This window comes from Spea bombifrons, chromosome 4 (genome assembly GCF_027358695.1).
Source record: "Spea bombifrons isolate aSpeBom1 chromosome 4, aSpeBom1.2.pri, whole genome shotgun sequence".
NCBI lineage: Eukaryota > Metazoa > Chordata > Amphibia > Anura > Pelobatidae > Spea > Spea bombifrons.
This window is the reverse complement of record NC_071090.1, coordinates 58,288,144-58,314,833: the sequence shown is the minus strand read 5'-3', so window position 1 is coordinate 58,314,833 and position 26,690 is coordinate 58,288,144. Positions and strand designations below refer to the sequence as shown.

General features: G+C 35.7%; 1 protein-coding gene across 2 annotated transcripts in view; it reads left to right on the top strand.

Annotated features, from left to right (window-relative positions):
- Nucleotides 1-26,690, top strand: part of TAFA5 (TAFA chemokine like family member 5) — a 224,837-nt gene that overhangs the window by 90,268 nt on the left and 107,879 nt on the right. For both annotated transcript variants that reach the window (XM_053464614.1, XM_053464613.1), the window contains exon 2: nucleotides 5,878-6,027. In XM_053464614.1, coding sequence (XP_053320589.1) covers nucleotides 5,878-6,027 — 150 coding nt within the window. The remainder of the gene's footprint in view (nucleotides 1-5,877; nucleotides 6,028-26,690) is intronic.

Sequence of the window (26,690 nt, the reverse complement as noted above, 5' to 3'; positions counted from 1 at the left end):
GGGGGGCCCAAGGGGTGCCAAGCGGTTGCTGAAAACGACTGCTCGGCAACTCTTGGGCCCCCCTGACTGTCAGAAATCCAGGATGCCGCTGCTCCCCGCTGCTGCCGCCGTCGCCGCCGCCACCTGCCTCAGCGCTGCCCAGAGTGCAGTGTTGGTAGCGTGAGGCGTTTGTCTCGGGTGCCGGCACTTCACGTCATATGCCGGCGCTCAGCAGTGAAGCGCCGGCACCCGAGACAAACGCCTCATGCTCCCAACACAGGAGTTGACGGTAAGTGACCTACAAAGGGGGGGTAGGTAGATTGTGAGAAGGGGGGTAGGGAGGGAGAGGGTAGATTGTGAGAAGGTGGGTTAGGGAGGGAGAGGGGAGATTGTGAGAAGGTGGGTTAGGGAGGGAGAGGGGAGATTGTGAGAAGGTGGGTTAGGGAGGGAGAGGGGAGATTGTGAGAAGGGAGAGGGTAGGGAGGGAGAGGGTAGGGAGGGAGAGGGTAGATAGTGAGAAAGGGATAGATGGGTTGGGGGGGCCCTTAACAGATTCTCGCACGGGGCCCTGAGGTTTCTAGTTACGCCCCTGACTTGAGGCCAATATTTCTATATTACTATATTCACAGAGATCTTTATATTCCTTACATTCAGCAGATCTTTTACAGATTTTATTTTTCTTCCTGCTTCTTTCCACACTTTGTTTCCTTACTGGCTAAGTGAGTTAACACTTAACACATGGCAGACTCTGGTAAAAAAAAAAAACAAATACAAAAAAAACATGATTTTATAGTACAGACAATCTAGAAATTCTTACTATTAAAAAAAATAGAACACAATTTCCTACTGTTTTATATACGCATTGTATTTTTAAGTTGCTCTAGGATCCCTCTCTACATATTCTTGGTAAACCAGAAACTAAATCTTGTAGTGCTTGGAAAAAACCTATTAGCGAAAGATTGTGTGAAAATGTCATGCAAATGATTTGCTGTATTTGAATACTTTTATTGGAACAAGCATGACAAATTCTTTTATTTTTATCACCATAGTACTGTAGTTATCTATTAGCCTTTGTTTGACAATCTACTATAGCAAAATTATTAGGCAGCAACTGCTTTTCGCTCTGCAATTTGGCCTTCTGATTTCTCTATTTTTCAAAGATGTGCATCAGGCACTGAGTGATTATCCCTTTCTTGTTGTGAAGATTATAATTTTCTGCATGTCTAGTGTAGCTAGTCGGCATAAAAGGATGTGTTCAAATCCATTTAAACGGAGAAAAAATTCACAGGAAAGTCGATTGTATGGAAATAAACAATGAGGAGATACATCTTAGCTTTTTTCTCACAACTGTGAATAGATGACTAAAAATCTTCTTTGTGCCAGTGTGAATTAGCAAGTGGGGATTTTTAAATGGGGATTTCTTCTTCATTAAATAGTCTTATAGCCGGGAAAGTAGATGCATTTTAGCAGCCATTTAAAGAATGTACATTCAGTAAATGTGATTTTTTACGGGGCATGTGAAGACTTCTTTAACATTTCATTTTTATTTACCTCTTTAATGAGATGTTACCTGTTTAAAGCATTTATTTAAAGAAGGATGTTAATTGTATTGCCATCCTTGCACAACGTTAGAAAGGCCTCTAGACTACACAGAAAGAAAACAATTATCAGTGACAATAAAAGGCCTTCCCAACATCCTAAAGGCAACTTTAGACTTCATGCTCTAGAACTCTTTAGCATAACAGGTCCTGGAGGTAGAAAATTAAGGCTTCTGTTCAATTAGCAGTTAAGAGGCCTTCACCTAGCTTAGCGAGTCTTATCTCTTCAGGGACCGTGCTTTAGGGGTTTGAATAACCACTACACAATAGATATTTGTGATCAATTTAACTGCTTCACATGAAATGATAATTATATGTTCTGTTATATACACAAAATTAAAATTATATATATATACTTTAACTGCATTAGGCATGGAGACAACTTAATAGGATGAATTGATAGCATGTACTGTACCTCTACAGATCTTACTGGCTACTCAAGAGACCCTGGTCTTAGTGATGGCACCACTGTCAGAACAGGGACTAAGACTTCATAGGGCCCGGGTGTTCTCTTGGGTTGTAGTAATCTTTTTTGACAATACTGTTTTGGGTCGAAGACTAATTGATGTATGAACAGTCTGTATTGCCTCCCCAATGTCTTATAATGCAATAAAATATTTTTAAAATTCAGCACCAATTACCAAGTGTACCAACTAGTGTAAAACTATAATTTGACACATACATTGGTGATACACACTCACGTTCTTCCAGTCTTACGTTGATGAGCCTTGAATTGAACAGGTTTACCTAATGGTGAGCCTTGAATCGAACAGGTGTACCTAATGGTGAGTCTTTAATTGAACAGGTGTACCTTATGGCCAGTGAGTGTATATTCCTTATAAATGTTAGTGCATACCTAATAATGTAAAAGTGATTAATAGATTCAGTAAACTATTGTATTTTAAATATTAGTAGTAATCCGAAAATGTATGTAAGACAAAATAATCAAGCCAAAAAGGTGCTAGATTTAAATAGGTAATTAAACACTTGTGAATATTAACGATACCTTACTTTTACAAGCTTTTTTTTTAGGACTTGAGGAGTTCAAGCTCTTATCTTGTAACACTTTCATTTTTAATTTGTAATTTATCAGCTTTGCAAATGTAAGCGCAAATCCGTAAATGAGAAGCACAACAAGAAAGCTAATGAAATGTAAACTATATGCAGGTTTACTTATATGACCTACTTAAAGTTGTAGCCAGATATTCTATAATCAGTGAGTTAACAGTTTGTATAATGTAGTGACACCAAAAAAGCTAATACATATTGGTAGCAAAACAATGTGTTATATGCCAGTGCTTCACAAACAGAACCCGTAAGAATAAGTCATGAATATTATATGAATTTGTGCTTTGTACTTTAAACTGAATATTTTTCTTATCAAGGCTAAGCAACAACATGCTTAGTGGTGGCCGTTTCCAAATGTCCCATAGGCATCAGTGATTTGTACAAGCCTTGTCACAGACACTTTGCCTCACTACCTCAGTAATTTAACATTTCAAATTTTTTCTGTTTGTTCCTTAACTCTGTAACCTCCATTAGTACTAACTCAGCATTTGCCAGCTTAATTTTAGACATTTTGTTTTTAAACTATCTCATCAGACCAGGTCACTTCTTCCATTGCTCCGTGGTCCAGTTCTTATGCTCACGTGCTCATTGTAGATGCTTTCGGCAGTGAGCTGAGGTCAGCATGGGTACACTGACTGGTCTGTGGCTACCCAGCCTCATATACAACAAACTGCAGTGCACTGTGCATTCTGACACCTTTCTATTAAACCAGCATTAACTTTTTCAGCAATTTGAGCTACAGTAGCTCGTCTGTTGGATTTGACCACACGTGCCAGCCTTCGCCCCCATGTGCATCAATGAGTCTTGGCCGCCACTGACCCTGTTGCCGGTTCATCGCTTTTCCTTCCTTGGACCACTTTTGCAGGTACTGACCACTGTAGACCTAGAACACCACACAAGAGCTGCAGTTTTGGAGATGCTCTGACCCAGTCATCTAGCCATCACACTTTGGCCCTTGTCAAAGTCGCTCAGATCCTTACATTTTTTCTGCTTTTAACACATCAACTTTGAGGATGAAATGCTCATTTGCTGCCTAATATATCCCACCCACTGACAGGTGCCATGATAACGAGGTTATCAGTTTTTTTCACTTCACCATAATGTTATGGCTGATCGGTGTATATATATGTACAGCTCCAGGCAGATGTTCTATGTACAAATGATGTTTTAATTGTGCGTATGAGTCCCTAATGTCCTCTACCCGAACATTTGGAGAGCAGGACAGGCCAATGCTCCAACTCAAGTGTTGCAACAGACTTTATGTGCAGGAAGTGGATATTTGAACTCCCTGAATGCTCACAATCAGAAAGTCTGTTGGGGCGAGAGTATGTTCCTCAGTGCTCCCAGGGCCTGGACCTGTGCATTTAGACTTGGAGAGATTTTTCAGAACTTGGTTTAACTGGGTCTAGTGAGGTGCTTATGCAAATATGAAAAAAGAAAACAACAACAGTAGTCTAGCATGCCAAACACAGCAGTATTTTTATTATGTGTGTTTATTACATTTTATTCTTTGTTGAATGCAATGGATATTTATATAGAAAATCAGTAAAATCAGAAAAAATATAGATAACATTCCAGATAATAAGCTTCTGATTTAAAACACATCGTTTATCATAAAGTTCTGAATATATAATCATAACAAAATGTTTTAAAGTCTCACAGAGAAAGACTAAGGCACCCCCTCTAAAGACACCTAACATGTGTTTTGCCTCAGACAGCCTTGTTCTGATCTAAAGCATGTATACTAGGCTTGAAGCACAGTTGTAGTACATCTTCAGTTAAATAATAGCAGTTGCTTCATTAACAGCCGTTTTTCACCTTCATTAGATTCTGCATAATTTATACATTTCACACCTGGGAAGATAATAATTCACAATTACAATGGTGTTTGAAGATATAGTCAGTAGATGTTAAAGCAAGATCCATGCAGAAGAAAAAAAGGCCAAGGTTCTAGAACAGATTTCAGTCTTTCTGTGCTTTGTTGTATTATTTCTGTATCTTTTACTCAATTATATTTCAACAAATATCAATAAACAGACTGTAGGGAAAGAAAAGCATACTAGCTAAAAGATAATTAATTTCTCCACCCATGTGCACCATATTATCATGTTTTGTTTTCTTGTTCAGTTATGTAATATAAAAGTACTTATAAAAAATAACCTTTTATTTTCTGTTGTACTATATGTGGGTGTGGTGGTTGTGATGCTGCTTGTTTTACACTGATATGTGATTTACAGAGGGACTATAAACTAATCAGTATTTACAAACACACGTGGCAGGCAAGCTTCCACTTTAAATGGCCATTGGGGTGAAACTAAAACCCTCCAATTGTCTTAAAAAGCATAGGGATTTGGGATAGTGCACAGGTAACATACTACTACTACTAGTAGTACAGATAAAGTCCAGGAATCATGTTTCAACTTCATGCTTGGGATTACAGAACAATATCAATGCTGAAGGGGGCCATGGGAAAATGGGCAACAAATACCTTGGCTACATTGGGCCACCTGACCCACATAGCCTCTAACATCTGCTCTGATATGCTGTTGCGCAAAGACCCACAAACGATCAATCCTAGCAGCATGCTGATGTTGTGTATGCACATAATGTCAAACTGGTGCAGAAATGTCAGTTTCTGTAGGCAATTAAGGTCATTTGGGCCTAGGGCAGCTGCCATATTCCCCTGTGTAAAGATGATCCTGCCTTTGGTAAAACAAAACATTTAATATCATAATATTATAGTACAAATTATTAATGATTTTCATTTCGGAATTCAGTTACGATTTCATCTCGGTGGGTGACAGTTCCCTTTTAAGGTGTTGTATCGCACATCTCTCTGGTGCTCACATGGTTAAAAAAAAAAATATATATATATATATATATATATATATATTTAATATCAAGAGGAATACACAAAGTACAAAAGAAGTCGAGCTTGCTTGTACATGTCTACTAAACTACATCAAAGCAACTTTGACCTTATTGACCGATTTCTCCTTCTCTAAGCCAATAACAATTTACTTGACAGCGTCGGTTTGTTGGGTTTTGATATGTCCAGCTCAAAGAAAAATTATATGTCATCCCTGTTCTATTACATCCTCCAGCTCATTTCCCATTAGTGGCAAAGTGCCTTTTACAGCCTAGGCCCTCACTCCCTCGCCCCATTTGCCTGTAATTGATTGCTTGTAGTGCACACAGTGACATTGGTACCTGTTGCTGACTCTTTTTCCAGGTCAACTGGCTGCAGGTACCTGTGAGGTTGTTACATACGACAGAGACAGCAGTCAGCCACGAAGGACCATAGCCCGACAAACAGCTCGCTGTGCATGTAAAAAAGGACAGATTGCTGGCACGACAAGAGCAAGGCCAGCCTGCGTAGACGGTAAGATTTTTGCGCCATTTTTAAATATTCAGTGTTCTTGTGAATGTGTGTGTGGTTACAAATTTATACAGCTCCGAATATAACAATTACATTTACGAAGCTAGATGATCCTTTAATAAATGCATGCAAAAAATCTAGTTTTTCATTTATTAATTGAATAATAAATGTTTACTTTTCCATTTATTTACTCTATAATTTGGCTTTCCTTCCCATGTAATGGTATTGTTAGGCTGGTATAATAAACCGTACTTTCAATGGTGCATACTAATGATCTTTGAGTTCTCAGTAGTCCAACTAAAATAAGACATTTTAATGATCCAAAAGGAAATATTCCATTTCTGAAATGTACCCACTGCTACCCGATCAGTAGATTACAAAAATGCATTTGCTCCAATTGAGATTCAAAGGTTTAATGCCTCCCTTAGGCAAATGTGACTGCTCCTGCGTGAAAGTTAATGTTGTAGAAAAAAAAGCACTTGCAGCATTGTTACAAACCTATTTCTCATTTTCTTTTTATTTCTACTATTTTGAGTCTCATTAAAATTATTACTGCATATGACTCACTGCCAAAACCATAGCAGCTTGCATCTTGCTCAAATGATAATCCAGATTCTAAGGATATTTGTGTTTGAATCTGTGCACGTATTGCACATGCCATATTTACGTTGTATGTTGCTCAATTGCTAATATATATATAGCTAATATATCAAATGCTATATATTTAAATATAATCAAGCTCCATCTTATTTACTTGGCCTCTATTAGCTAATGATCAGTCTAGGTTGACCGTGGAAGATATCACCAGCGCATAATTCATCCAGTGTGCACTATAAATGGAGCATGGTTTTGCAGTAGGGAGGCGTGTATGTATTATTTTCATTTAGTTACACCTCTTGTTCATTGGTATTCATAAGAACCAATGATCCGATCAACATTTAACATAAGGATAATAATAATAATAATAATAATAATAGCAGGGCATGATATTACCTGGTCACTTATGAAGGAAAATAAAAAAAATGACATCACTCCCACTTTAAGACCCTAAAGAAGGTCAATATGAACAGTGATTAAAAATATTTACCTTGGTTGTTAACTCCTATTTCTTTAAGACTCTATAGGTCTTAATGAAATAGCAGATAACAACCAAGGGCAAAATCTTTTAAATTTCTATTCATATTGACCTAAAGAAATTTAAATTGAAGGAGTGCTACAACTAGATAAACCATTAAAAACAAGGAAGCTCTATATGCTTTTGAATGCATGAAAAATGTTTTCTGAAAAAGCACCCTTCTTCTTAGGACTCATTTACTTATACAATCCTGGCTAAATGGTGCCAGTCCGCCCAAGTATTTCATTTTTAAAGCCCACCACAAAAAACAAACCAAATGCATCTAATATCAATCAGCCTATCAATGCAATGTGCTGGAATTTATAAATACCTGGGAGGCTTAAATATTATAAGATAAATGTAACATACATAGTTAACACTAACACTAGAAAATTGCTATACACCTATCCCACACAGACCCTCACACACACTGACAACACTCAATATTTTAATGTAAACTTTAGAATGTGCCTTAGATACAGTATCAAGGCCACAAATATAACAGTGGTACTAGTTCATTAGCTCAAAGCATTAATATCCATAAGTAAATGTGTGCATCAGTGTGAAATACTTAATATCATATCTTCATATTAAGGTTTCAGTGTTCTAACTGAGAACATTTATTAATATTCTACTACACAATACACTGATAATACTAGTACAATGACAGTGGTTGGGCTGTCCTCTAGGACTCCTTGGGTGAGCATTTGGAAGCTCTCCTGGAACACATACTTCTCTTGGCTCTTTCAGTCCCTTCCTCATAATGTTCCTTTAATAGTCTTCTCTCCTATATATAAATTCTGGCAATTTAAGTATAGAGTGATTGATAATAGATAATTTTAAAAATACATTTTGTATTTGCCTAACACCACCTTTGATAATGCATTGCAAATGCAGTAGCTATTGTTTTTCTGCTTTCTAGCTACATTTATTCACAGCAAAAATAAACACTATTTGACTCAGGTACTCAGGTTATCTATAGCTTACAATGTTTGAGAGTTCTGTCACTTTGAGTAAATACACCAAAATCCTTGACAATTTATGTTGAACCCTTTTTGGTGAAATTTCTACCACATTCATTGTCACTATTTTCATAACCAGTACCTGAACATCCACTGCAGGCCTCTGCTCTTGCTCTCTCCACCCAGGTTTCCAAATGAATTCTGAGCAGTTTATCAGGCAGGGGCTCCTGAGATTCTGAGTTTTCAAAGTTAATCTTAATTCGCCAAGTTAATCGTAGGCTCTAATATAATACACACCAAAGTTGATTCTTTTTGGATTTACCATAGGAGTTGTTTAGTGGCCCAAATACCTGTATGTTAGCTATCTTCCAGCTTTTGTCCTTTGCTATATAGTGGGTCTTTATTCACCTTTGAAATTCAAAATTTAGCTTCCCCATTTCAAGAGCAAAATAAATCAGTAGGAAATAAAAGGTGATACCGTTTAATCATATCTCACATCTACTGTATTTACTGTTCAGCTTGTTATTTATAATTATTCTAATCATGTTTACTTTTTTGTTGTTTTTAAATTTTATAATGGTGATATGTATTGTCCAGTACATTTTTGATTTCACGTTTAACTTTGTTGAATTGCTGAGAACTGTAAACATGTAATGGACCATAAGTCTTATTTTATGTTATTTGTTAATACTTGAATACACTAATTCATATACCGTTAGCAAATACTAGCCTCTAGAGCAGACCTGGGCAAAGCACGGCCCGCGGGCCACATCCGGCCCGCTGAATAGCTCGGACCGGCCCGCAAAGAGTGTCCTGGTGACTCACCAATGAGTCCGGTGTCCCCCCCCGCCCCGGTCACTTACCTTAAACTCCTGTGTTGGAAGCGTTTGTCTCGGGTGCCGGCGCTTTACGCTGGGCGCCGGCATATGATGTCAGACGCCGGCGATCAGCAGTGAAGCGCCGGCACCCGAGACAAACGCCTCACGCTTCCAACACAGGAGTTTAAGGTAAGTGACCGGGGCGGGGGGGGGAGATACTGAGAAGGGGGGGTTAGGGAGTTAGAGGGGAGATACTGAGAAGGGGGGTTAGGGAGGGAGGTCTTACTGTGTGTGTGTGTCTTACTGTGTGTGTGTGTGTGTCTTACTGTGTGTGTGTGTATCTTACTGTGTCTGTGTGTGTCTCACTGTGTCTGTGTGTGTCTTACTGTGTCTTACTGTGTCTGTGTGTGTCTTACTGTGTCTGTGTGTGTCTCACTGTGTCTGTGTGTGTCTTACTGTGTCTGTGTGTGTCTTACTGTGTCTGTGTGTGTCTTACTGTGTCTGTCTCACTGTGTCTGTGTGTATCTTACTGTGTCTGTGTGTGTCTCACTGTGTCTGTGTGTGTCTTACTGTGTCTGTGTGTGTCTTACTGTGTCTGTGTGTGTCTCACTGTGTCTGTGTGTGTCTTACTGTGTCTGTGTGTGTCTTACTGTGTCTGTGTGTGTCTTACTGCGTGTGTCTTACTGTGTTCATAGCTTATTCAGTTATTGTAATAAATATTTTAGCCCATTTTTTAGCTCAAAATATTTTTTCCTTTTTTTTCTCCTCTAAAATCTAGGTGCGTCTTATCAGCAGGTGCGTCTTATAGAGCGAAAAATACGGTATGCACTCCGAAGCCTTGTTCATTTTGTTCACTTCTGTGCTGTGCTAATAGTTATTCAGGCCTTACTTATTCAAGCACCTCTACCAATGACGTAGGCTTGAATAACTTTATTAAACAGCACATAAGTTAACAAAATGGACAAGGCTTCGGAGTTTGTAGTTTGTAGAGGTCTGGCCCTCTAAAACCATTCCAATTTCTCATGTGGCCCCATGGGAAAATCAATTGCCCACCCCTGCTCTAGAGTCACAGTTCTAATTTACTCTCTATACCCGTGACTCTATATTACCATTTTGTTCTGTGACCTATTGGGTATGTATAATATATGCTTCATTGATTGTTGCTGTCACATAAGAAGAAAGGCAGTGCAGTACCTGGTTGCAGAAAATCCAAGGCATGCATTATTACACAGCTTTAAGCCTGTTCAGCAGAAAGGTGGCGTTAATGTTTTTGGATCCGTCCTTTGTTGCCTATTCCATGTCTATTGTATAAATCATAATACATATGTGGTGGATGAGCATGTACCTTGAAAAAATCAATATTGCCTTTTATGTTACTGCAGATTAATATCTTGCAGTATAATTATGTGTTGAGATCAAATCATTCTAGAGCACTGTTTAGGGCAAATAACCATGTAAATTTGGGCCCATTTTAGCCATATGAGATTGCTTCAATGTCCCTGCTTCTTTGTGGCCTATAGTCAGAGTTTAGTATAGAAAGGATGAGTCAAGGGGCAGGTCGCCATATTAACGATCAAGCTCCCTTGTGCACAGCTGCTTAATGGGTCGGTTGCAAGAAAGATCTGTGGTCTAACCAACCCATTTATGCTATGTTAGGGTCTGTGTATTGAGTAAAGCCTCCATAGCTCTTGTAGTGCTTGGAAGAAGGGCAAAAGGGTTATTCATAGTGGAATGAAGGCATGTTGGTATCAGGCTTAATATATTGTTTTTCGGTTATTCTCTGTTAAAAGTATAACAAGAACTTTAAATCAAGATGATGTTATGTGAAATGTTCTAGTTTGGCTAGACACAGTTGAATATGTCCTGAAAGCTGGGAGCTTGAGAACCCCGACTGACAGGAGAGGGAGTACAGCGTGTTTTTATTAACCACAGAATCTTATAAATAATAGTTAATGAGGATGATCGCATAGACAGATATTTACATAGAATTGTATGTATTAATAAAAGGTATAAAGGTGGGCCCCTTCCAGCAATGACAAAACTTTGCCACGGACTAGTATATGGTGCCTGGTGCTGACCCTGCAGCAGGTCTCGCACTGTTGAGGGTCTCCCAGAGCAGGAAGGGACATAATCATAATCTATTTCATTCCGTTTTCTTTGCTGATTATTATGCATATATTTTGATTTGGTTAATGAACTAAATGCATGATTTCATACATTGAGTGAAAGTGTATTTTCTGTATCCTCAAACCTGTTAACTCTTGCCTATCCACGTAGGCATGTGCAGTCTTGGGTTAAAACAGCACTGTACTTCGCACCACATGTTCACAAGGCAGCTCAATGATATATTACAACACATGCTGGAGCTCAACAGTAAAAATCCTGGCCATGGATGGAGTGGCTCACTGGGAGCACTGCCCTGGGCTTGTTCTAGGGCAGTACTCATCATGAATACATTGATGGTCTGCCCTAAGCAAACTACTGTACTTCTTGAGTGCCTTTTCATACATTGATTTGTTTTCTAACACAGGGAAAAAATCTGTAGGTGGCAGCCATCTTGGTTGTGTATGTTGTGGTGCTGGCCTTCCTTGTATGGTTGGTTTACCAGTGGATTGGTGGCTTCTGCATGTGATTGGCTTGTTGTAGTGCCAATGTAGACAAGACTGCAATAACACCAGGATATTTATGCTCAGAAGGAATAACTGGTACAAAGGATTCACTGACATGTGGATACTTCTGGTGCTCCACGCAGGTGATGCTGTATATGCAATCAACAAATACACTGTGAGGCAAGCAGTCTTTTGAAGTGATAATCTCCTATTTTTGTAGGATAGCATGATTTAGTTTTTTTAGTCATTATAATTTATTGTTATTTTAAGAAAGTTAATATACACCATCATTCCATAATTTTTTAATTAGCTAGATATTGTGTTCTGTGAGAGCACTAACACAAATTGTAGTTGAATTTAATCACATAAAAATACCTGGTTGCATCTCTGGACACGTACTAAATCCAGAGTAGTGGTAATTAAAAAAAATGCTAAGATATATGATTAAAAGCTTGCATATTAAAGCAGTCGCCAAAATGCAGTCTGCTCTTTGTCTGGTTTCAGGCTTGTTGTTTATTACTGTTTAGTTTCTGTACAAAAACCATAGGTAACTGAATCCATTAGTGTTACTCAACATGTAATGAATATATTGCATTTTTTACCAGAGTTTCCTTACAACATCTTCTTTTGTTAAGAGAGTGAATGGAGTATTGCACTTTAAATTCATTATTATTATTATTATTATTATTATTATCAGTTAATTTGTCTTAATATGTTACATATTTAGTTCCAATACATAATGCATATCTTTAATGCAGGGTCAGACTGGGGATAACAAGGCAGCCCTGGAATTTTAAGGCTGAAGGACGCCTCATGACATAAGTGCACCTGACAGCTGGATATGACAGGCTGTATGTTACATTTCTGTGCTCACATAGCATACAGCTGGGAAGCTGTACACAGCAGCCCCTGATCTGCTGCTGGAGTCTCTACCATCTTTGTCCCCAAACAGCTTGTCAGGGCCCCCCAAAATGTTTGTCCGTGCTGTCTACAGAAAGACCATATTTTAAGCCATACCTGGATAAAATGACATTCCACATTTCAAGTATAATTTTAAATCTTTAAAAATATACATAGGAGAGAAGATCCTAGTGGTGTGTTGGGGGTCATCTGGGGAAGGCTTTGGCCAAACATTTGTTCTGTAAGAGGCCTCACAATTTCTGATGGCAGCCCTGTGGGTTGATAATGAAATTGGTTTTTGGAACCACATATACCTAATACAGCTTTTGATATTCCATATATATATGATATATTGAATTCCAGTTTGAGAGAAATAACAACAATGATTGTTGTAGATTTGTAAATAACAAAGGCACAATTATATATATATATATATATATATATATATATATATATATATATATATATATATATATATCTGAACAGCTGGTGATGGTGTAGCATGCCACAATGTATCTATTACAGTCTATCTCTATGAGGTAAACTGACTTAATAACTAGTAGCTTATGAAACATCTACTAACAATGGCCATACACATGTCAATGAAAATAAGTCCTATCATTCATTCATTTTATTGAAGTGCTGTGTGGTAACATTGATTTTTGTGTAGGACGACAATGTCAGTGAGCTAAGCTAGTCCCAGGCTCAAATAATACAAATTTATGAAATGAGGCCTACCAAACAGGTGTGAGCATGCTGCAAATACAGTGTATTGGCTGTACAATGTATACAAAAAAACAAAATCTGTCTGTGATTCTCACCCTAATAAAGTTGGCAACAAATATATAAACATAATATAAATGAGAGGTTTTGGTTATATGAATTGGCCAAAGCATAATTAAGCTCACCCGACAATACCTACCGATTGATGTTTTCTGTTTCATTTCTTTTTTAAATATTGTTTACTTTTTAGTTAATCTTTCATTTAGTTGCATGCAGGTACATGTCATCAGTGACATATCCTGGCCTTTTAATGCAGTGAAGATGGTGGCCTCTGAGGGGTGGCTGGGGGCTCTGCCCTATGATCAAATGCAAATACATTGCATGTCCTGGCTTTTTATGGTTAGGCAAAAATTAAGTGTTTGGTTGTACTGGTGTTGGTGGCACTCCCAATGCATTCTCCTTTAGTCATAGGGTTCAGAATTGAGCCTTGCCACAAACCGGGAATGTAATTTGTGGCAGGTTAACATGCTATATAACTATGCAGATCATACGAGAACAGGGAAGGAGATAATTTTTAGAATAAAGGAAAATACAAATATGTTGCGGTAAACACCAAAGGGATACAACAAGGAACTACACACCATGAGGAAGCCCCAAACATAACTTTAAGGTAAAAAAAATAATTCTTCTTTTATTTTTGTATTAATTTCAGATATCCGTTTTAGTAACGAAAACATGCTAGTGAAATGATGTGGATAGTTTTCACTCTTAATGAAAAGATGGCTTTCAATTATATTTACATAGATTTTAACTCTACTATCAATGTAACAATCAGAAATGTGCATTTCCAAATAGAATACATAATGACTTTTCTGAAAAACTAAAAACTACTTTTTCTTTCAACTGGCAGGCAGAATATAAAAATATTGGACTTTAATAATTATAAATAACACATTTAGTCCAGCATCTGTAATTAGCAGTAAACTAATTATTAAATATGCCGCAAAAAAGGAACATAATATTTATCTAAAATTAACACCATAATTAACTTAGTCTGCAATTGTAAGCGAACTACAACAAATACTTGGCTCACATTTTATTAGGTAGAAAATTGTATTTTAGAAAAAACGGTCCTGTTATTTAGTTAACATAAATAACAAAAGGAAAATTAAAGTATCAGTAATGCTAACAACCCTTTCGGAACAAGAGAGAAACACAACTAGTAGTGAATATAAACTGTCCATCCTTCAAGTACTCATATGGTTAAGAAATATATTCTACAGGAAATTTCACATCTGGTTTAATGTATCCACTTAATATATGAGGGGTAAGGTATGATAATCCTTGACACTGTTGTACCTAAGCAGTGATTGTGAGTCAACTCTACTGATTAGTGAAGATCAAGAAGAATTTATGACACATTTCCATGAAAGTATGAAATTACTATATTTTAAAAGAACTAAAGCAGTGATATATATGCAGCCAATATCCATAGTAAAATATACATGAAAATGACATTTGTCATTGCATCAGATTGTAATCAAATTTATTTTAAGTATCAGCAATAACATTTCAGTTAATTGCATTTCAAAACCAATAAAGCTGTCTTTCAGGCATAGCCTAAAGCAGGAAAGCATATTTTCATCTTCCACAAGAGTACAATATTATAAGAATATAATAAAATATCATCCAAAAATAAACAATTTTAATAATCTATTAAAAATATTTTTTTAAGGATACTGGTGGGTTTCTTATTTCCAATAAAAATGACTAGCACTTATTTTAAAACATCAAATTTTTTAAAATGTATGCATACTTTAAAAGTTTAGCATAAACAAAACATAAAAGACATAAAGTTAATTTGGTTTTGGGTCTCAGTCCCCTATTGGGGGAGTTGGTTCGTAAGTAGCATAGATATGCATTAACAAGCTACACCATCAAAAAAGGTGTTTTTTGATTAGAAAAATTTTCTAGGAAGCTGATGCTATCATGTTATATTTATATTAGCTGTTATAACTCTTATAGCTCTTATTTAAATTATAGAGGACTACTTCTGCGTCAGAGTAGATTAAGTTATTTCACCATTTCAGGGGGCAACTCAGAAATTAGAAACTGTAATGTTCTATATTCTTAACTTTAAGAGATGTTCAGTTGCCATCTTCGATCAATTAACCAAGTAATTTTCTTAATAGTAATAAAAATGTTGTCTTAATGAATATTTAAAGTTTCCAGTTCCTTTCCTGACATCTCATGCTTAGAAGTGGTGAATATTCTGTGCAGTTGATACAAATGATTTAGTGTAATTCATAGATGAAAGCATAAACTATAGTTGAGACTTCCTTCTTACTGTGCTTTCATAGTTTGTACGCAAAGAACCCTGTATAGTTTGTTAAACGAACTGTGCGTGAACATGTTAGCCATTATAAGCCTGGGCTGTCCAATAATAAGGAATCATTGAAATAGAAGATGTCAGAACTTGGAAAGGTTACATTTATAGAAACAATCCGTAAGACAAATATAGATTGCCTTGGATTGAAGGAAAGAAGTGAATGATAGGTAGATATGTCAATTTTCAATCCTAGCTGACCCTTTCACAGACAGGGTTTCGGTTGCCATGCTATTGCAGTATTGTAATGTTTAGAATCTAGGCAATAAGGACATCAAAGTGGAAGGATGAGCAGAGAAATTAAGGTCTCTAAAAAGGGACACTTGGGAGGCATAAGATAGGAGAGGGAATAGAGAAATACCAGTCTCATTTTGAAATAGGCTTCTCGGAATCCAAAACAGGCTGGCCGGGGGGCAATTGTCAGGCAAATATATTAGTAGGGTTACTCAATGCTTGTAAGGTTTAGTACGAGAGAGTGACTGAGCTTTGAAGCCACATATATAATAAGCTCTTTGATTCACATAATGATTACAAATAATACTTTAAAAGGCAGCGTGGGAGAGATAAATCATTTAATTCACATGTCTGCATTTTGAAAGCAATAACATGTCACTTGGAATTCTAGGTTGAACGTTCTTAGTTTTCAAGTATCTGTACCAAGGCTGCCTTTTATTATTTGGTGTTTTTCACAGAAAACACTTAACACAGGTAATGCTTGATAAAATATATACAGGCATTATGGCAATTTTCATGATATTTACTATGTCTCCGTGTGCAATAAAAATACCTATGCTAAATGTAATGAATGACAAAATAATTTGAATAAGTTAGCTTTATGGAGCCTATTTAACTCACTTCATGTTATTGTTTAGGATTTAAACAGTGGAATGATGTAGTAAGATCATTATCGCTAGATAATGTTTACCTGCCTGGGTCAAGCTGACTCAGGACCCTATTCCTTAATGTTGTATGCAAATAGACATGGGTTGTTAAGTCAACAATTTTCAACTATGCATCTAGAATTTCAAATTGCAACCTGGGGGGGGGTTATTTTACATATTAAATATTTAAACAGACATGCATCACGATGGTAAACCTGCATCTCATTCTTTCAGCAATTCTCTGTAAGTTGGTGGGGCCTCCCAGAGAGATGCGCTAGAATCTACATATATATTACAAACTTATGTGAATTATGTGCCTTGATGATTCTCCTTATCCAATCTTATTCATCATGCTGTCAACTCTTCATCTATTAGCTCCATACCATTTATCATTTCATCATACCCTAAAACTCTCATTAAGCTGCCTGCTGGCTTTGCACAAGATTTTTTTTACTCACTGATATTTACTTTTCTTTTTATTGTGTTTATTTAAAAAAAAAATCAAATTATGTTTTTAATTGAAATTCCTTTGTTATAATAATTATATCTCAATTCCACTTTTAACAGACGGTTACTAGCATTACATTACTAGCTTATGTGTTCATCATTTAAATGATGTAAAGGCATATTTTTTATTTATTCTTCTCTCTCTCTCCTTCCTTCTCTTCTCTCTCTCTCTCTCTCTCTCATGTCTTCTTTTTCTCTCTTTCATCATCATCTTTTCAGACAGCCCATAACTCTGCTCCTCTACACACAACAATATCCAGCAGCCCCTCACACACTCTCTGCACACAACACTATCTGGTAGCCCAACCTCCCACACACAACATTGGGCTGGCAGCCCCTCAAACCAACCTCAGCCTGCACACAATTCAAAAGTCCAATTAGACTCTGCACTTTGATTGCATCTTTGCCTGAAGTCCCACTCAGCATGACCCTCTGTTAATGTCAATGCAAGCTATATAGATTTTAAATGGGCATGGTGTTTTATTGGATGCCAAGATAAAAAGAAATCTACTTTTAGTGGTTTTTGTCAGTCAAGAGATGTGGATATTCAAGCCAATTAGAGAGAGGTTACAAAAAAGTTACTGAAAATTGAAGACATATTTAAAGTATATGCATTATATATCCGGAATTTTGACAGATACATTTGTTATCCAAATGTCCAAGACCTTTTTTTGTAACGAGCTGTTTTAACAGCACAAATCTAAAAGTAAGGTTATTGACATCTTCAGTGTCTTTTTTGATAAGAATGAAAGTGTGAAAATGGGTGGTACACAAGTGGTTATTGTATGACAAACACCTTCTGCCTCGTTTCCAAGCTTTGTTGCCTCAAAAGACATGAAAGACCAAGAACCAGATGGCTATATATCATGAACAAGGACCCTTGAGACAAGGACCATAATGTTGTGAGAACAGAACATCTGGCATGAGACAGAAAATGATTTAAACAGGAATAAAATAACATTAAAAGAGTAAAAAGTATAGAGTACCAAAATATTGTAAGGTAGACTAGTTAGCGAATTCTGAGGGAAATATATCCCGTTTTCATAAGTGTTATGATAGGGTTTAAGGCATACTTTTTCCTTTGTACTGCTAATATGTGTTTTTTTATAATTAAAAGAACATTTACTTTGTAACTCATTAATAATGTAATTGATAATCTCTATTTACTTTTACCGTTTTTCAGTAGAGCTGAGTAACTTTTCTCACCTAAGCATACAAATGACTTTTGAAATATTTTGCTTAGCACTCCTCTTCAATATATATTGATATGGACAAAGTCAATAGTGTATGATTAATGGGGGAAAAAAGGAATTTTGTGTTTTAAAAGGAAAAACAGTTAAGCAAAAAATAGTGCCTTTTTTACTGTAATCAACAAATAACTGCAAATAATATTATCTAGTGATTTTTAATGCTACATTTTGATTTTTGTTTCATTTTTCTGTAATTTGATCTGCACAGCGATAGGCTGGATTCAAGGGGTAATGGGAAAATGCAAGTAAAACCAATATAACATTTTATACCAGTCAATGAATCTGGATTATTTTTCCTTTATATCTTTATTTTTACGTTGAAGTCTATGGGAGGATTCCCATGTGGTAGTGCCAATATTGTTGCCCCACTCACTCCACCATTAGAAATAACACATACAACAAGGATATTGAAAATTGGTTCTTTATTAACAGTCAACTATGGATAAATATGGTCAAGGTGCAGTTAGCCTTGCATTCTCCACCGTGAAAGAAACAGCAATGTCACTAATTTTATGATGTCATAAACACGTGATAAACAAGTGAAACACGTTAACATATTCATAAAACCCTAACACCGAAAACTGCTTTACGCCAAAGCATTGAACTGTTTGTAAACACCACCAACCTTAACTTAACACGTGTTTAACTGTGGACCCTGGGAGTCAACCAAGCCCTGATTGACAACCATTACATCAAAAGGGGGCTGCCTGATGTCCCCTGAGATGCAGTGCTCCTCAGTCCAATTCTTTTCCCCTGGGGCTGTTCTTTCCAGTATTGAATCATGTTAAATTCAGCAAATTATTAATACATATGCTTATATTAAAGAGAATATTGAAAAGATATTATTGTTTACTATTATGTGCACAAAAGAGATAAAGTCACCAGGTAGATGCAAGTGGCTATTATATTTCATATATAAATTCACCCTATATGATAGTTTAATTTAATATGCGCTGATTCATAGTGACATCATATTTCATAGTAATACAAAGTACAATGAGTGAACAGGACATGGGAATAAGCAGTGCATTCCATTAAAAAATGGTTAATTTTGAAAGCATATTAACCACTAAAACAGACAGTGTAATCTATATTTTAAAAAACTGTTTTAAAAATAATATTGAAAACAATGTTTAAAAATGAAAAATACTTACTTTACCTCTGTCTTCTGGTGATTCACTCCACTGATTGGCTATGAGAACCAAGCAATCATCGGCAGGATAGCACTTCCATTGATATCTCTTTTCCTGTATCAGTGCTGGGGCTAACTGGTAGTAAATAATACTTCTCATATCATATATGCTATGCTATCACATGAATCAAAATTATGCAACTAAATTCTTTACCAATTGTATATACTAATGCAATATAAACAAGGGGACTGTATCAAATACATATATGCATGATGAAGGCCTAGCAAACATCTCCTGCATGAAGAACTGAGCTGGCAAGCAGGTGATGTGCTTTGTCTCCTGAAAGTAGCTGGGAGGCAAGAAAAGAGGTAAAAAACATGGCAGGGGTTCGCCTGAATCCCTTAATGTTCTTAGCTATCATGTTTTAAAGCGTACATAATAGCTGGACCGTCCCTTTAAAGAATATCATCGATGTACGCAGGCCAACCAAGCTATGCATGCAGGCCAACCAAGCTATTCTTGCAGGAGAATCATACTGGAGTTGGCCTTTCATAGCACAAAGAGATGAAACTGTAACTTTCTGCAAATGGTTTTTAGTACTTAAACCCCATATAGTATTTTTTATCAACCATTTATAGCAGGAATACATGAATCTGCACTGAAAATATGCATATTTGAGAAATACATTTCAATAGAGTTCAACAGTTTGTTGAACATTTATTGCTGGTGATATTTTCCCAATGTTCTGACACATTCAAATTTACCAGGTAAATATTAATTTACTAAAAATATTAGTTAATAAAGCAAAGGCATCTGGAGATTATTCTCACTCTGTTTCATTTTAGCAACATTAGATAGACTTTTTAAATTGCTAGCAACAAACATTTGCTAATGGTGTGATGATTAATTCACAAATCGGTGAATGTTTCTGTTATTCTCTGAATATATCTGCAAAACAAATATTCAGTAATGCTCTCATGTTTTATGGAGATAACCAGGCTCATAAATGTTGATAACTACTATAGGAGATGTTAGTATTTACAACATTGAAATATGTTGAAATGTTAATAGTGTTTACATTTAAACGTATATTTGCATTTTTAGAAGGCATGTGGCCAGAATTAAAAAAAGGTTAAAAAAAATAAATACATTTTAAAAAAATATGATAGTAGGGGCAGCGTAGTTAGCTTTAAGGTAGAGACAGGGTCTGAAGATGGTGGGAGCATTACAAGGGCCTTTGTACCCTGGCCCCATTGAGGAATAATACCAATAACACTGTCAAGAATATCAGGATCTTGAAACAAGATGTGTTACATATGTGCTTCCATCTTCTCATGAAGGAATGTTTACATTCTCCTGTAAGAATACTCTGCGGCTCCACTATAACACATACCTCTTTACATTATATAGCTCTAACTTTCCACTGTTAAAAGTTTCCTCCATATTGCTGTGATTTGTAGGACCACTCCAATGAGGTACGGGGGAAGAGATAAGGGTAATGTACAGGAGGCGAGAAATGTGGTGCAGTGGTTGGTATTCTGCAGAGTAATCAATGCTCTTGTTTCTTACAAATACAAAAAAAGAGAGATTGCCGCTAGGTTAACCCTTTATGCACAATCACATGCCATTTGCTTTACCATTTTAGGTCCCTCATTTATTTTATTAAGGTCAGAAAATGTTTCTTGTTTTACATTAGAAGGTCACTGACCATTGTATAGTCCTGCCAAAGTTAAAAGATTGTGTTAACATTCTCTCTGAAGCCAGATATTTTTCAGTAGAAAACAAAAGAATTCAATAAATAGACACACAAAACATAAAAAATATAGCAATATAGAATCTGTATGATAAATGACAATTTGGCCCAGTGTAGTCTACCCATTTTTCCTGATGTAAAAACCTTGGTCAATCCTCAGTCCTGCCTAAATGATATTTCCATTTTTATCCATTTTTAGTTCACTTAATAAATACAGGACTTCCAGACTTTCATTGGTCTTCACACTTATTATATTAGGTATGTTTTTCATTGTTATTAAAGAAATTTCAGGTAGCTGCTGAAAAAACAGACACTCAATTACATAGGTTTTCATTGAAAAAAAAACATAGTGCCCATGGTCATTTTAATATACAGCAATTATTAAGTTCTACACTCCATTTTATCCACTGTAGAATTATTTAGTAAAGTAATAAAACACATTGGTAAAACCACCAACACGTGTTAATGTCTTAGGTTTTTTCATTAGTCTATACAATAGTTATTTTTTAAATTAAATTATTATTGTTTGAAATTGAGGGTGACATTATTTCCATAACTTCAAAATTGATGATGTTTTCATCAAGACATACTGAATAATGTTATCGTTAAGGCTAAAATGTCAAAAAATGTGGGAATACCCATAATGTTCAGTAAATTACAGGCACTCCAACAAACTGCTAAGGGCAAGATGAGCTTATTCTAGCAACAATGTGTATGTGATCCTCCCATCTAAAATGTAGGGGGGGAATACTCATGGTAAGATGACTGATAATTTTAAGCAAAAATTGAATGTTTCTGTGCTTTAGATATTTTTTTGTCTTTAAATTAAAAAACCAGGGTATCCAATATAGTACTTTAATAATAAAAGTTGAAGTTAATCATTAACTTCTTGCACATCCAGAAATGTTCTAGTGCTCCAGGCATTTTGGAAACAAAAATACTCAGTAGCGATTTTAATATAGCATATCTACCCCAAGTACAGCTGTGTAGTAAGTTAATTGCTTCTATATATATTATTCATTGATTTATAATTGCACATCTGAATCGTACTGTGATAAACCAATGCAACTGGGATAATGCATCATCCCACAGGTCTCATACATTAGATAAAATCCTGTTAGCTGAGATTTTTTTCTAAGCTATGATTGATTTAAATAAAGCGTAATAGTATTATAAACTGTATAATAAAAGCGTGCTCTTTGGCATATTCTAAAAACATATATTATTCACATTATAGTTTCTGGTATTTTGTGAGTTAGTGCAGAAAGATTTAGGCTGATCATGAGATTATGTTGGAATATTCTGATTTTTGTAACCTCTGATTTTGAGATATAGGGTGCCAAAGATTTAAAGTCTACATTTTAGATGGCTGGTCGCATCTAGTTCTTTCTAGCTCTTGTTGAAACTGATAGAACTCAGTCTGTTCTGTCTTCCAGTGTAAATTAGTAACACATAGAGGTTTAGGACATGAAAAAGCGATACAGGTGGAAACTGAGGAACTTCTCAGAATACTGTTTTCTGGAAACATTGAGTTTGTGCTAACAAATGTAAAATGTTCACTGCTGTACGGAGTTGAAAATAAAGTAAATTGCTACAATGAAAGGTTGGGCATCTATAGATCTTTCGCAGTAATAAGAATTAGCATTCCATATAGAATTATAAAAGGATTTTGTAAAGCCTAGCTAATATCTGTTGCCTTGTGATAGGCATGACACAATTGCCATTGGCTTCTTTGAATTCGTTGAATGTTGTTATTGTCAAGGAAGTTGATGTTCAGTTACTTAAAATACCCCCTGGCAGATTTTGAAAAGTTACGCAGCAGCAAATCCAAACCAGCCCATCTCCTCACAAAGATTTATGCTCTTCTAGTCTCACCCCCAAAATGACACAACCCCTATTATTTTAGTTTTTGGGAAAGGAATTTGAAATGCTCCTTTTCCAATGCGGACTGGCAGAAAATATTACTGGCGACGCACAAGGGTGGGATCTCAAGTAAGACTCAAGAATGTTCCTTTAAGTTACTTACAAGATGGTGTAAGGTTCCATCAGAAATTCATCATTACTTGCCCCAGGTTTCCCTGTTATGGAGATGTGGTTTGGAAGAGGGCTGTTACCTACATCTTTGGTGGTCATTTGGTGGTATTCAGCCTTTCTGGGAGGTGGTGATATGGGTGATAAGGGAGGTAGACGACCCGGATTTCACACCCGCTCCGGAGGCACTATTGCTTCATCTCTCCCATCTTTCATTTGCCAGATGTAAAAGAACTTTTTCAATCCATTTAATTAATGCTGCTAAGGCTATAATTCCTAGATTCCAGAAATCACCTAATCCAGGCATGGCTCTCAAAGGTCAATATGATCTCTCAGATGGAAGACCTGGTTGCCTCTTCCAGGGGATTCACTTATAAGAACGGGCTTAAATGGCTACTCTGGGCTTCTTTCGTAACATCTCCTAACTTTAGGAAGATCTGTCATTTATTATAGGTCTGCCTTGTGTGGGCCACTGCTTCATTATTTACATGACATTCCCTAAATGCCACCCTATCTCTCCCTATAGGACTCTGTTTGGATTGTAATGACTCATACCTTTTTGTATGTTTACTTTGTTTATGAATGTGCAAGTCAGACACCACCGTGGAGCATGTCGGTTCTAGTTTTGTTCTTTTTTGGTTTCTTATCTATGTAACTTCTCATTTGAGTTTTTCTTGTAACCTTGTTATTTTATATCTGACACATTTTGTTCATGCCTGCATTACTGTTATATGTAAACAAAATGTAGATTTTGCTATTGTGTCAATCTTGCATACATTGTACTTTGCACATATGATGTCTTCTTTCTGTATTCTGTACCATATTGTTTGGATATTGTGCTGTGCTGTATACTACTGCTAAATAAACTATGTTAAGATTTCACATTTTCATTGTATACAATGATTACGGTTTCACTCTTTAACTGATATATATATACACATATATATATATATATATATATATATATATATATATATTCTATATATATAGAATATATATATTCTATGTATATATATATATATATATATATATATATAGAAGATATATAGATATATATATATCTATCTATATATAGATATATATATATATATCTATATATCTTCTATATATATTTTCTCATCACAAAAAAAGTTAAAACCATGCATTGTATATGTTAAATTACATATAAAGAAGTGTGTTAGGTCTAGAAGGGATAACATTTTATGAATTATACCTCTGGTCATACGTTGCTGAAACATTTAGTGCTTTTTAATGAAAAGCTTTCATATGCGATAGATGTTATAAAGTGACACACTATTTTATGTTCATTATTTTGGTTGTTCTTCCACTGGAAAAAAACAACTGACTCATACAGAGCTTTGTTAATCTATTCAAAATTGAACTCTATACAAAATTGGATATTTTATTTAACTTTTCATAGAATTAAACACAATACTCTGGAAAGGGCATAAAAGCAATGAACACCAGGGCACAGTGTTTTGCGTAGCAGGTTGAGTTGCATACTGAGTGATCATTTGGAGGCATCGAGATGTTGCTTAGTGTTGGGTTGAAGTTCTTTTAAGGTAGAAATGGTTGTATGGGTATGTAGGCAGTAGTGAGCTATTGGTTTGCACTGCCTATGTTGGATATAGGTTTACTTAATCTCCTTGGATGTATAACATCAAGTAAATATTGTGTTGGGCTGGATTCAATGCCAGATATAATTAAATAGCAACCTTGGTTAAATTGCAATGGAAACAAATAGATAAAAAGACATATTGACTCATTAACTGAAATAAACTGAAATTTCATATTTCTAGCTACTTCTTCTATTGCAGTCTATGTGAGGATGTATTGAATTACTTGTTGTAGATTTATCTTTGGCATTGAATCCACCCTATTTGAAATGATTTCCATCTATACATGTTACTTGCTAAACTAATACTGTTAGAGTGTAAGTATACATGTATGTTTATATGTCATGACTTTTGTAGTAAAGTTGATTTTTTGGATTTTATGAAATATTTTGTCTTAGTGTGTATTTCCTGATAAAGATTAACATATTCATAATATATTGTTAATAACCCCAATTAATTACAGCAGGGTCTGTTTCTTTAAAAAGAAATATTGAGGCAAAATAGATCAATTTATACATATAATAGCTTATTAGCACATTGAATTGTTAAATAAGTAAACCCTTTAATAGAAATGCCCTAGAGATTCCCCTACTATCGCATCAGAGGAGATGAATAGGTAACCTTAGGTATTTGTTCTGTGTATTGTTGGAGACAAAGGGAAGCTTTTTGCAGCAGGGTTCCCATTTTATCTATAAGCGAGTAAATGATTGTTCAGTGGCTGCAAAGGCAGCAGAAAGAACATGCAACTCCCTGGAGCAGTGTCTGCATTTATAATGGTATTGTTATTTGCTTGTCTTATAACCATTATCTGTTTTAATATTTTAACCTTGGTGAAGAGATAAAAATTGCAGTAATGTAGCTAGCTTTATCTCCCAGGCCTGACATATCTATGTAATTTCAGCACACGATCACATACTTTATTAAGTGCTATTAGTTTCAAGATTTGAAGCTAAAAATAAAAAAGAGCTAGGAGTATGTTAACACTAACTGTATATATATGTAGCCCTGCATCAGTAGAGATTGTTTTTCCTTCATACTAAGCAGGCAGGATTTTATTAGTTATTTTTTTTCCTGGCTTATTACATGAAGTGTGATTTTATATATTGTCAGCCACCATGTTTGAGCTGGTTAACAAAGCATGTATACATTCCTTTGAGAAATGGTTTGCCAAGTACATGTGGCCACAAATGTCGCCAGCAAACATAGCCAGGCTGGCTTGTAAATAATTATGATTGTTAGCCAGAATATAAAAAATATAATAGAGAATATTGTATAAGCAAAATGTAAGAGACCATGTCCCAGCATTGCTCAAAATGCTCTTTTACTCAATAGGTTAAAAAAATGTGTAAAGTAAGTATTTTAATTTCCAAGAAACTAATTAACATTTTTTTTCGATTATATTATTGATTTGTATAGGTTATGTGTCAGTAAACAAAGCAAAATCCAGTATCAGAAAGGACAGGATCCAGTATGCTTTTTTAGTGCACAGCTGTATTAGTATATATAAATTTAGATTTATAACCAACATTGGTCCGTAGTCCTATATTGTGTTGAATGCTCTTTTGTACACAAACTTAATTTGTACTTTGTGTTCTGTGTTGCCAGGTGACAAATGGTTTAATTCAAAGACAGTTTGTGTCTCGTCTTACTCTGTCTAGCACAATCAAGTATAACATAATATATATGAACCTCTAAAGCCATTTCCAGCCAATGGTACTCTTCTAGACTGTGCCTTATTTTTTCTCATTTGTGTCAACATTGATTAAAATTGGCATATGTAAAAGAAATGCTAAATTTCCAGTCTTCCAATTAAGAGGCAGTTTGTGTTTAGGTTTAATCACTCTACTGAGACATCAGTAACACAAGTACCATATAACCTTGTAATTATGCTCTGGGGTGATACCCTGTTTATTCTGCTGAACTTTCAGCATGCTTGTGACACTGATAATCATTCTTCCCTCCCCTGAATCAATCTCTAGGTCA